Source organism: Hippoglossus stenolepis, chromosome 8 (assembly GCF_022539355.2).
Source record: "Hippoglossus stenolepis isolate QCI-W04-F060 chromosome 8, HSTE1.2, whole genome shotgun sequence".
Lineage (NCBI taxonomy): Eukaryota > Metazoa > Chordata > Actinopteri > Pleuronectiformes > Pleuronectidae > Hippoglossus > Hippoglossus stenolepis.
In genome coordinates, this window is record NC_061490.1 from 16,174,208 (window position 1) to 16,186,697 (window position 12,490).

General features: G+C 42.1%; 1 protein-coding gene across 2 annotated transcripts; it reads left to right on the forward strand.

Moving 5' to 3' along the window:
- The first annotated feature begins 1,060 nt into the window (after positions 1-1,060).
- Positions 1,061-7,303, forward strand: flad1 (flavin adenine dinucleotide synthetase 1). Of its 2 annotated transcripts, none has more exons than XM_035164458.2 (11): positions 1,061-1,411; positions 2,681-2,765; positions 2,994-3,156; positions 3,665-4,042; positions 4,506-4,619; positions 4,715-4,982; positions 5,334-5,481; positions 5,803-5,901; positions 6,098-6,287; positions 6,758-6,831; positions 6,916-7,303. In XM_035164458.2, exons 2-11 carry the CDS (start codon positions 2,758-2,760, stop codon positions 7,049-7,051), a joined length of 1,578 nt encoding a protein of 525 aa, XP_035020349.1. In that variant the 5' UTR covers positions 1,061-1,411; positions 2,681-2,757; the 3' UTR covers positions 7,052-7,303. The 2 variants fall into 2 exon arrangements, with proteins under 2 accessions (XP_035020349.1, XP_035020350.1); XM_035164459.2 differs by lacking the exon at positions 1,061-1,411 and adding an exon at positions 1,456-1,711.
- Positions 7,304-12,490: the final 5,187 nt, after the last annotated feature.

A 12,490-nucleotide genomic window follows, 5' to 3' on the forward strand; every position in this document is an offset into this window, starting at 1 on the left:
TCACAAACATCAACACAGTTAGAACTCTACAGGGTATTTGACAACTGGTTACACTTAAGTCAGCGGAATGATCGTGGAACACAATTTTACCAACATCAGTCAACCCACAGAAGAGAGAGGCTCGCTGGAAGAAGAAAATAAATTACAAACCCATGTATAGTTGAGTACCATCAGCTTTTTTCTTTTTTGAGCCGTCACCTATTTGTCTGTTCATTTTTGTCTTGCAGTTTGAGAGTTGTTATTTATAAATGCTGCCAAAAAAGTTCCCATTTTTACTTTTCATTGTTCCTTCCCCCAAAGGGACGAGATCGACTTTCTGTTCAAGAATCAGTGTTTCACTCACAGGAAGATAAATTAAACAGGCTATCACCTCTTTATGTGCATACTTAAGGGGTAAAAGTAAAATCCTGTGTGATTAATGCACCATTTCCACACTTATTTACTTTATATGAACCTATTTATTTAGACTGCGACTATTTTGAGATGCGTATCATCTGTTTTGAGTCTTTTTAGTTTTTGCCTGCTTTGCCTACCCTTAAACTTAAAATAAATAAATAAATGTAATATATGTAGACAGTATCTCATACTTTTTATTCTTCAAATTATGTTTATTCATCATATTATAGTATATAATATGATCTATAATGATTATACAAAATAAGTCAAATTATATTATATAATTTGACTTATTTTGTATAATCATATCATTATTTGTCTTAATTCTGAGTTATTATTTAATGATTCGAATTATTAAAGTCTCATCTCTCCAACATTTTGATTAGTTTTTTGCCGACAGAAAAGTTCTATGTTTTAATAACAATCTGCAATAGCTCTTGTTTTATTTTACACATCATTGAAAAATATTACATTGACACTTAAATGTTAAAACAGCTAAACATTACATGCTGCTTACTGAGCTGGACAGTTGCAGTCATGCAAACACGCCACCTACAGGCCAGAGAAGTAATATCTACAAGTCGAAGAGTGTCTATGTATCCTGAACTTGCCTCCTCCAACCACTAGGGGCAGAACCGTGACACTAGTCTGTTTATATTCAGGCTGAAGAAGAACGTGACACTAGCAGCTATTAGCATCATGGTAGTCGAGTGTAGACGCTGCAGAGTGAATCTGCTCCAATGGACGAGTCATCAGCGCAGTTCTTGTAGCTAATACTCCTCTTCATAAATATATGTGTTAATCCACATCGGCTTCGTTTCTTCAAGCAAAACACGGAGCTTCTGTTCTCCACTTCCGTGTTCGGTGAAAACAGATTTGAGCTATGCCCCGCCTCCGTGAGCCCGGATTGGCTGCCGGACAACTCGTGAAGCCATTTCTTGCTCGTGATTGGACAGTTGTCATTTGAGTGACATATAGCTACAAACGCGAGGACTCCCAGCGGCTGAGGAGGAAGGTTCGCTGGTTTTTAATGAGTTTCTTATGGAATTATAAAAAAAATATAATAAATCATTTAATTGTCCGCAGCAGATGATAGTGGGGGGGGACATCGTTATTATTTACAAAATACAACATATTGCGTCACTGCGCTTGGACGCTAACGAACAGTTCGCTCGTAGCTTGAGTCTCCTTGTGTTTCTCCAGTAAGCTAACAAGGAGACTTGCACAACTAGCGAGCATTTGCTATAGAAGTCCTGGTGTGTGCGACTTGTATTCACCATTCATCATTCCTCTGTGCTAGTTAGGTTTATGAAAGGTATTGAATGTGCATGCTCCTTGTCTTTAGTTTCCACGTTAGTATGTGTAAGTGTTGCGAAACTTAAAATGTGCCGTTAAGTGTCGAGTAAGCTGGTCCTGTACCTGGAGGCAAATATGTCTCATTGTTAACACGCCAACGAGACAGTTGTCACTACGTTAAAGAGTAGAGATTAGCTAGTGTAGATTAACATCTGTCCATTAAACCTTTGCTCCCTCCCGTTTGAACGCTAAGCTTCATCTCACAGCACAAGTTTGAGTCCCTGTTGTTTGCACAGCATCAGCTCGCTGCAGCTGTTGTTTATCAGAACTGTGGCACAGTGCACATCGATCCGTCTGCTTCACCTTTTAACACTGCATCTAAATCTTCATTCAATTCATTTGAACTAGGATACTGGAGGAGGCATGGCAGGTGTCACATTTGGTAATCGAGAGAGCACATTTGCAGTGTCCCCGGTTTAAGTCTTGCACAGACTAATTGTATAGAGTTAATTCAATCATATCAATCTTAATGCAGAGTCCTACTCACTCTTGATTTCTTATTTCGCCCTCAACTATTCAACCTCAGCTCCAAGCCCTGACAGTCTTGTCCACACAATGTCAAGCCCTGACAGTAAATATTTATGAAGAAACGATATTTGTTTGTCGATGCTCTGTGGCTCAGGAGGTGGAGAGGGTCGTCCGCTAATCAGAAAGTTGGAGGTTCGACCTCCAGCCTGTATTCTGAAGTGACCTTGGGCAAAACACTGAACCCCAAATTGGGATGTGCTATCTATAGAAGCTCTGCATGAACGAGTGTGTTAATGGGTGATTGCTACTTGTACTGTAAAGTACTTTGAGTGGTCGATAAGACTGAAAAAGCGCTATATACATACAATCCTTTGCCATATACTATGTCTGTGCTGCTGAATTGCATCAAGAAATGATCATGTTATGTTTCTAATTTGCAACTTCATGTGTCTCTTTCAAGATATTTCCTGATCAAAGACAAGTTAAGAAGGAGAAGACGGCCTGCGCTGTTATAAGGATGGTATACATGGATTCCTCATGTTGATGTAAGATAAAAAAAATTTCCTCATCCTCATAGGGACATCTTGCCAGTATAAAAGCACCAAAACGATATTCATTGTACTAAAATGTATAAATGTTTTAACATACATTACATTCACCTTCATATGTAACTGCAGTTCACAGTTTAAATTTAAAATATAAGAACAGAAACTCTATATGTATGTATATATATATATTACATTGGCTTATGCATTTTTCGCTCTGTCTCCCAGCTTTGCTCTTCCCAGGCTGAGTAGAGCAGTGGTGCGTGCGAGGAGACTGGCAGCTCAACTCACCAAAGCAACAATGTCCACAAACCAGCAGGGCTCAAGTCTGTTTCGCAATGGGGATGCTCCCACTGCAGCCATTCTCATCATTGGAGACGAGATACTCAAGGTAATTTAGTGTTGATAGATGCTCGTGGTTTGTACAACTTTGAAGCGGCACTTGTGTGATTGATAGCAACCCTCTGAGAATCCTTGAGAGTTTGTGGATTTAAGAATATTTAAATAAATCTGGACACTTGAAAGTGTGACTTTTATGAATACATACATGTTAACACGACACCAACGGCCATGCAGTTTAGCCATGCAGAAGACCTTCAAACGTACAAGGGGTATTTAACATCTCGTCCTATATTCTCAAAAAAAAAGTCCAGTGCAAAGTTTTAAAATGACATTTTCGCTGTTATTTCTTGACTTGATCATGATTTAAACATGAAGCTTTTGTTTTTATCCAATGTCATATCTCAGCTCAATATTTACTCACTGTGGGTCATTTAAATATCATCAAGCAAGACATTGAAGTCATTGTCAAGTCCTTGAATGTGTTGCTACAGTGAGGGTGGGAACACTGGATTGAAACTAACTGAACTAACAGTCCTTTCTTCTTCTTTCTGGCCCAGGGTCACACGCTGGACACAAACAGTGCCTTTCTGACACGAGCGCTAAGGAGGCTCGGAGTGTCCGTGCAGCGAATTACAGTCATACCAGATATACAGGAGGTCATTGCCAAAGAGGTGGCCCTCCTTTCACCGCAGTACACACACCTCATCACATCGGGAGGCATAGGCCCCACCCACGATGATGTCACCTTTGAGAGCATCGCCATGGCGTTCCAGGAGGAGTTGCATCTCCACCCTGAGCTCACTCAGCTGGTTAAAGAATTCTTCGGTGAAGCGGACAAAAGCAGTGCCACGATGAAGCTGGCCATGGTGCCTCGCTCCGCCAAACTCAACTATGGAACTGATCCTCAGACTGGAAAACTGCTCCGCTACCCACTGGTGAGAGAGTGCAGAGCTGGAAAAGCTTAGTTGTTTCAAAGTGTCAAATGCAGTGATTCATGTTACAGGAAACTACATCAGTACCCTCCATACCTGTGTGTGTTACCTTTTCAGTTGGGTTTTCACAAAATTGTTTAGCTGACACAACTTTCACAAAGATTTTAACTGAAAATCCCATAATATTCTCTCTGATCAATCCTGTTTTAGGGTTATTTTGACAAGACAGATTGCGGCATTAACCATTAACCTGAAAGAACATGAATAGAAATACTTGTATTCAACATTTACAGAAAACAAGAGTGGAAGGCATATTAGTATTTGAGCTACAGACCTTTTGACATGCTTAAAAACTGTTGTAACAAGGACACTGCTTTTAGATGTTAACCACAGTATCTTACAACCTGTAGGTTCAGGAAAACACTGACTCACATATTCTTACCGTACATAATGTGTCTGTTCCCAGGTCAGTGTTCGTAACGTGTACATCTTTCCTGGGATCCCTTCTCTGTTGGAGAGGGCCTTCAGTGGTCTCGAGAAACTCTTTGTTGCTTCAGGGATCACTTTTCACACTTGTGAGGTAACAGCTGGACCCGAGAGATCACTTACGAAAATGTCCGTCTGTATTCTGCGTTTTCATAATACAGGTAAACTCATCAATTATTATTGTGCTAGGTGTTTGTGGATGCAGATGAAGCAGCGATCGCCCCCGTGCTGACCAAACTGCAGGCGGGTTGGGGTAAGAAGGTGGCTTTAGGCTCCTACCCTGACTGGCTGAGTAACTATCATCGAGTCAGGCTGGTCCTGGACTCAAACAGCCAGGAAGAGGTGGACAAAGCCCGGGCACAGCTGCTGGACGAGCTGCCCAAGGGTAGCATGGTGCCCTTAGTCACTGATCCAGTGTCCATCGCCACCGCTGATGTGTACATGCTGGCCAATCGTGGTGAGGGGGGGAGACGGGGGCCAGAGGGTGGTTGGAGAAGACTGATAAATTATGCCAATTTAATATGAAGTGAATATTGAAGAAAACTCTACACTTCACACAGGCATTGGGACCAGTAAAATAAGCATAGAGATGAAAGTAATTAAAGCTGTTAAATCATTGTGGATTAAAAAATATATAAACTGGTATTAGACTGAATAGAGTCATGAATCATTAACAAAGGACAAGAAGATATCTTTACTTTAACTTGTTTGATTTGACATAGAAATGAGGGATCATTGATATCACACCCTACAAAATGTTTATTTTCCCTGTAAAGCATCCTCTCACTTTGGGTTTGATTTCCAACAGACACACCACTGGGTGACAAAGTTAAGAATGCGCTGAAAACGATAGAGGCGGCACTGGATCAGTATTCGACAGAGGAAGTCTGTGTCGGCTTCAACGGAGGCAAAGACTGCACGGCGCTGCTGCACCTTTACTACGCTGCAATGAAACGGTAGGGGGGGCAGGAATTATATAACCATGACAGGATAAATGACCTGAGAGAAAAGAGTTTAAAGGGAGATTCAAATTAAAAACATGATGATGCCACCTCTGCACAGTCGGGTGTAACAGTAAGAAATGAGTGAAGGAGGAATAGCAGCAACTAGACAGAGACAAATTCTAGACAAGACGGATCTTTTTTCACTGTTCTTGACCTGCACTGGACAGATAGTGGGACATATTGATAAGGAGAATGGACTCTTATCTAATCATTTTCTGTCCTTCTGTTATTTATCTTGTTTAAATGTCCCATTGCTCTCTTCCTGCCACTCAGACGGTATCCAGATGGTAAAGACAAGGTGAAAGCTCTCTATATCCGGATCGTCTCTCCCTTCCCAGAAATGGAGAGATTCCTCCAGGACACAATCAAAAGGTGAAATAATATTTCCTTGAATGAACACATTTCAGTGGATACATTATTTGTATCATTTTATATTTTTTATAGTTTCCAGTCAACATGATTGTGTTATTATGCGTATTATTGTATTTTGTGGTTTTAAAAAAAAGGTTCCTAATCTTCTCTACATTACAACACAGCGGGTCATTATTTGGCAATATGTTTCCTATAGATACGACCTGGATCTGTTCTCTGTGGAGGGCAGTATTCGGCAGGCGCTGAGCGACGTACAGGAAAGGAAGCCGGAGCTGAGAGCCGTCCTGATGGGCACCAGGAGGAGTGACCCCTACTCGCACACACTCACACCGATGTGTCCCACAGACCCCGGCTGGCCAGACTACATGAGAGTCAACCCCTTACTAGTGAGACACAAACACACTCAAATAACAGGGAGATACTGTTACTTAATTATGTCGTTAATATAGCATTGTTTAAAAAGCACATGGAACAGGTCAATACAATTTATCCCCTACAGGAAGTACTCTCAAGAATCCCAGTCCACACGCCTGTGACACATACACAACTAATGTGAAACCTCACTTTACATATTATAAGTTACTGCAGGTCTCTTGATGTTGAATTGCATGTGGTTACACCCTCCAGTGTCGTGGAAGAAAAGAAATGCAGCGACACAATGTCACCTGCTTCATTTGAATTGAGAAAAGACAAATAATTTCAGAACAGCAGTTTGTAGATTTATTCAGACAGCTTTGACGGTCGGATGCATATAGAAGAAGCACTGGCATGTTCAGCACTGGAGGATGAGTTACTTTAGATTGAACTGATCACGATTCAGTCACAAACCAATTCAATGCCTTCTAACGCTCTACAGGACTGGACGTATCATGACATCTGGTTGTTCTTGAGGACGTTGTATGTTCCCTACTGTATCCTCTACGACAAAGGGTAAGAACACATCCACCGTTTTATTTGAACATCACAGCTGTAGCGCACAGTACCGGGTCTTAAACTCCCCGCGTCGATCCGCAGGTACACTTCACTGGGCAGTATGGACAACACTTGTCGGAACACGGCGCTGCAGATGGTGGACGCGCGAGGTGTGACGCGGTACAGGCCTGCCTACCTCCTGGAGAACGAAGAAGAGGAGCGGAACTCCCGTGCCTGACGTCGCCTCGCACCTCATTACCTGTTGCTGATGGACACAAATAATTTACTTGCACTTGCGTTTAACTCTGTGGTAAAGACAAATTTGACTTTTTGTCGTAGTCTACATGTGAATATTGTCAGGAGACTGACTCGTGTAACTGCAGAATGAGAGTGTGTGTGTGTGTGTGTGTGTGTGTGTGTGTTTGTGTTTGTGTTTTGTGCGTCTGAAGTAATGGCTCTGCGCTGTTGAATAAAACATCAATCCGTGTCATCTTTTTCTATTGTCATGTTACTATTTTAAGAGGACTCTTAACACAGGACCGGCCGCCTGCAGGGCTTCTCGACGCAGCTCTGGATTTACCTCACTCGTGAATCCATTTGTCTTATTTTCCAAATCCAATAAAGACCAATCTGCCCAGAAAAAGAGCCTCTATCAAAACGAATTAGTAAATAATGTGAAAAGGTTTTCTGTCAAGGTGGGAAAATCAGCTTTTCGAAACTTGCGTGCGTGCAGCAGAGAAGTGAAGGTCGTGCAGCAGGCGCGTATTGATTCTTGTATGACTCAGGCTGAATATCCATAATTGCAGAGCACAGTGCGTTTATCTGAGCACGTGTGTGTGTCTGTGTGTGTGTGTGTGTGTCCAGGCCTTTTACTGGAAAGGCTCCACTCTTGATGTTGTAGTTCTCTCCACGCACCTCACGGGCGCGTTGTTCTCACGTTTTCCATTTAGCCGCCGTGATTACAACAAATTACCTTCTCTGTTTCCAGACATGATTGAATCCAGGCCCATCGACCCGCTGCCTCTCTCCCGCCCCGCGCCTGCAGATTAGTCAACGCCGCGCAGCGAGGATCGATACCGGCCGATCTAATAAAGCGGGTCGCTTATGAGGCCACCGCGGGGCTGTACACACTGTTACACCAGCAATTACCACCTCCAGCCCGGGCCCCTCGTACACACACACGCCCCCCTTTAACTTCCCTGTCCGGGCCTCACTGCCTGCTTGATTTATTAATAATAACAGTAATAAAAGAGGCAATGAACAGAGGCTTCATAATCACAGAATAAATGTAATGGTGTGTGTTTTGGTGGAGAGATGAACACACCGGGACATTGTGTGGGATGATGAGATTTCAGTGGTAGAAAATCATATTTCTATAGACTCCCCTTATGTGAACCAAACTTTGGCCTGTATACATATGCAGCTTGGACTGGAACTGATGCAGTGTTTAGATGTTAACATAGTTAAAAATATTAACAAACTAAAGGAAAACTGTTCTAAATTCTTAGTTGAATTCTTAAACCGAATTAGTTTATTGTAATTTTCAAGTTTGGTTATTTTTACCCTATGTTGTTTCTGCATTATCATGATTGGCCTAAATACCGATCAGCCACAATGTTAATAATCACATAGTATTGTATAGGTCCAACTCCACCCTGCTATAACAATAATAATATTGTAATAGCAATACAAATTAAAATAATAAACCTTTATATCTATAGCACTTATCTAAACAAGCTTACAGTGCTTCAGTGTATTATGTATTAAACCCTCTAATATGTGAGATGGGACCTACTGGGTCGTACAGATGCTCAATCCAGGGCCGGCTGTAGGATTTTGGTGGCCCTAAGCAACATTTTTTGATTGTGGCCCCCGAAACACTGCCAGTGCAGCAACCAAATAAGACAAGCACACACACAGAGAGGATGTAGAATCCTGTGGTGCCTCTGTTATGAGCTCTGCAGCTGCCGTCACGTCAGAAGAGGGAGTGGACGCTGTGAAGTGTCTGATGACTCATGTCAGCTGACCAGGTAGAAGGTCGTGGTGCAGCAGAGGTTGCAGCCAAATATTTCAATAAAGCCCCTGAAAATATCATACATTAGATTATGATTATTTTTCACGAATAGGGTGGAAGACATGTGTATGCTTTATCTGTCTTCCTTGCAAAATATTTTTTTATACAAATATGTCAAAATATACAAAAAGGAATTATTCTAGGCACTTTTGGACTTTTACATCATGTAATCAAAGCAGAAAGTGAATGTTTCAAGAAAACATTGGTAACTAGTTACCTAGCAAAGCGTGGATTTATAAATTATAAATGATGCTTGCAATCCTACTCATGTAAGTCAGTGAATAGCAAGAAATCAAGCTTGTTCTACTTTTCTTCGTACGATTTCTGTCGTGTGGCAGAGCACATTATCCTGCTGAAATAGGCCACAGCCTTCAGGGAATACTTTTGGCTGTGACAGCATGTACTTGTTCTGCAACAATGTTGTTATACGAGGAAGTAAAATTCACATGAATGCCAGGTTTGTCTCCTCCTCAGGTAAATGACGCACGTGGACCCAGTCATCCATGCGATGTATGTATAAGAAAACACATTGCATGTACTTTCAGTGGTGTGCCGCTGTCAACATAAGCACTCTGACTGGTCTGCGGCCTCATAGCACCATACACTGCAATGCTCTGTGTGTTTTGACAGCTTAATGTCATAGACAGCATTATTGTTCTCTGCATTTTGTACTAAAGTAGTTCTTAAGTGGGACTGGACCACACGGACCAACTTTCACCTGCATCAATGAGGGTTGGGCTTCCTGCCCCTGTTAACAGTTCACCTGTTTATAGCTTTTCGGAGCATTTCCAAAGGTTTACTTTATACACTCTAGGCCTACAGGTAGGGAAAATGACCCAATGTTTAAAAAAGGAATAGAAAATTATAGCAGAACCTTTTTTTTCTACCCTATTAATCATCGCAGGAGCTCTGAGATTTATCGTCTGACTCTTTAGGGCCGACCCTGAGGGTGGGAATCCCTGGACTGAACTCCCTTGAGTAGTAGTAAACTTGCTTCATGTCCACAGGCTACAAAAGTAAAATGCTTTTTATTCCTTGGATACATGTATATTTCACTATAGTATAACAAATATAGTAACATTATAAGGGATATATATTCTATATATACATGAGTACTTTTTAAACTTAAAGTATATTGTCCTTGTTATAATTCTGTTCTTAAAGGTTCAGTGTGTAAAACTTAGTGACATCTAGTGGTGAAGTTGCATGTTACAGCTGAAGACCCCTCACCTCACCCTCCACTTCCAAACATGAAAGAGGAACCTGTGGTAGCCTTCAGTTGTCATGAAAACTCAAAAGGGAAAACTGTAAAAAACATGGCGGCCTCCGTAGAGAGGACCTGCTCCCGAAAATATAAAATTTAAATATAAGTCAGATTCGAGGGTAAAGAAAACAACAATTCGTACAATTCAGATGAAACACAGTAGTGAAACATTACGAGTATTATTTTGGATTCAATAGATCCCTTTCACCTGAATCTGAACCTTTCAGTGAGTTTTTGTGCCTGTAGTGGTGTTGGTTTCTTTTGTTACTGTATTTGCTGTCAATCCAGCGACATTGCATGATATCTGTCTTAAGTTTATTACTCTTGTCTCACTGTCTCCAACAGTTTCATCTTCATCCTCCTTCAGTTGTCACTCCATCACTCTCACTTGACTGTTTCATCCTTCATGCCTGTTTTTGGCTTCACCGCTTTATCCAATCACGATCCACTGTAGTCATCGCACCACTTCCTTCCTCGGTGCCTTTCCTTGTACTGTAACTCTGCATTTCTGTTCAGTTCTCATGAATTTTAAAATCGATGTTTTGATTTCGACCTGAAGGACAGAGGCAGAGAAACATCCGGGGTGACATAGTGGGAGGAAATGGGTACTGACTTGCAGGGGTCTAAAATTGTCTGGAATGAAATACTTTTTGTGCCGTCTTGTTTGCATATTTATTAATTTCTTCTTAAATTTTGCACAGCTCTGCGATTGAAACAGGGTTTGTTTGAAATCTGCGAATAAAACATTCTTAAAATCCCGATACAGCAACTGCTGTGTCATCTGAGAGCAAGTGGAACAAGCAGGAATAAAAAGAGTATTTTTTCCCTCCTGTGCATATTTAAACTTAATTGGTTCTCCAAAGACGGGTTTGGTTCAGGTGGTGGGAGTAAGATCACAGCAGCCACTTGAGGTGATGTGAGAATAAGAAGAAGTGGGGTGATCAGAGCTTCCTCCTGTGCATTGGGCCCATAATTCCTTGCTCCTCTCTCGGTGCACTCCGGCATTTCTCTCCAAATCTCCCAGGTGGGACTAAGTCATAACAGAATCCACAGAGCTAACGGTGTGTGTGATATGGTCTCAGCACGACTTAAGGTCACACTTGGCGTGACTCGGTGCGAAAACATGTGACAAGCCCTGATATCGGAGTGAACTATCTGTTTCCGAGGCTCGTACGAGGGCCCGCCCCGGCGAACGCGATGCTTTCCTCTGAAGGAATATGTTCCTAATCCAATTCCTGAGCAGTTCCCGCAGTGTAAAACGAGACCTGAAGCAGCATGAGACAGCAATTCAGCCAGTGTCCTCGGAGGGGTGCTTAACACAGAGGATGAATAGACGCTCCATTGTCAGAAGGCATCAGGAGAGAAGGGTCTATGCAAATTACCAACCCATCTGCATGTACAGTCAACCGACCAGAACACGGGAAATAGGATGTTCAGTATCAAAGTGTCTCACATTAAAAGTGGATGAAAGTAAGAGCGAAGAGGAGTGGGAGGGGAGGGAGGATGAAGAGGGAGGCTGCTCTGCTCGCTGCCATGCAAAGTGTGACTGACTGCACCTCGTTTGTGTCGGGTACTGGTGTGTTCAAATAAAAGCCAGGCTAATAATCCTGAGTTTGTCACAGCTCGCCGTCCGGTCCATAGAACCAAGGCCCCCTGCTGGTAGCCGCACACATGGCACGCATTTAGAGATGCCTTTCACACAGGGGGGCTCGCTTTAATGTAAAGGGCCTGTGAAGCTGCGTCCAGCAAACTGAAAGCTGATGAGGACAATTTCAGCTCAACTCGACTGGATCTCATTTGCACTGGAAAGCCATAACTTCAACATGGTGCAGGGTGTTGGAAAACAGGAGGTGTTTAACAGGAAGGCCGAACTCGTGTCAACTGTGACCTGTTTTTATAGATACGTACTGGATATTATGTTTTTTTTCTTGATCATTACCATCATTTACCATTATCATTATATGTCCAACATCATGCACAATTCCTTATTCGGAGAGATGCACGTTAAAGTCATAGCTTGTTTAGTGTTAGCTCGGGAGCTTTGAGCAAAGCCACACATCGTTGAATAGATTTTGAAAATTGTTTCTTGTTCAATGTTTTTGTTTAGACTACTGACAGGTAAGGGACAATTCATGGGGCCAATCAGATTTCATTCGGGGCCGGTGCCACCCTGACCCAGACCCCGGATCCGCCCCTGAAAACTACATTCTGAAAAGCTGATTTCTTCAAAGCTGATTCTGTTGTGATGGGACATCTTTAATGAATTCTGCATTTATTTCAATAGAGTTGCCTATATTTTTCCTTCTATAAATTTCGATCCACAAGTAGGTTAGTTCTGT

What these genes read in the sequence shown, in the direction of transcription:
- flad1 (XM_035164458.2), top strand. An exon ending in TTGGAGACGAGATACTCAAG is followed by an intron (nt 3,157 to 3,664) that starts GTAATTTAGTGT and finishes TTTCTGGCCCAG; the next exon opens with GGTCACACGCTGGACACAAA. An exon ending in AACTGCTCCGCTACCCACTG is followed by an intron (nt 4,043 to 4,505) that starts GTGAGAGAGTGC and finishes GTCTGTTCCCAG; the next exon opens with GTCAGTGTTCGTAACGTGTA.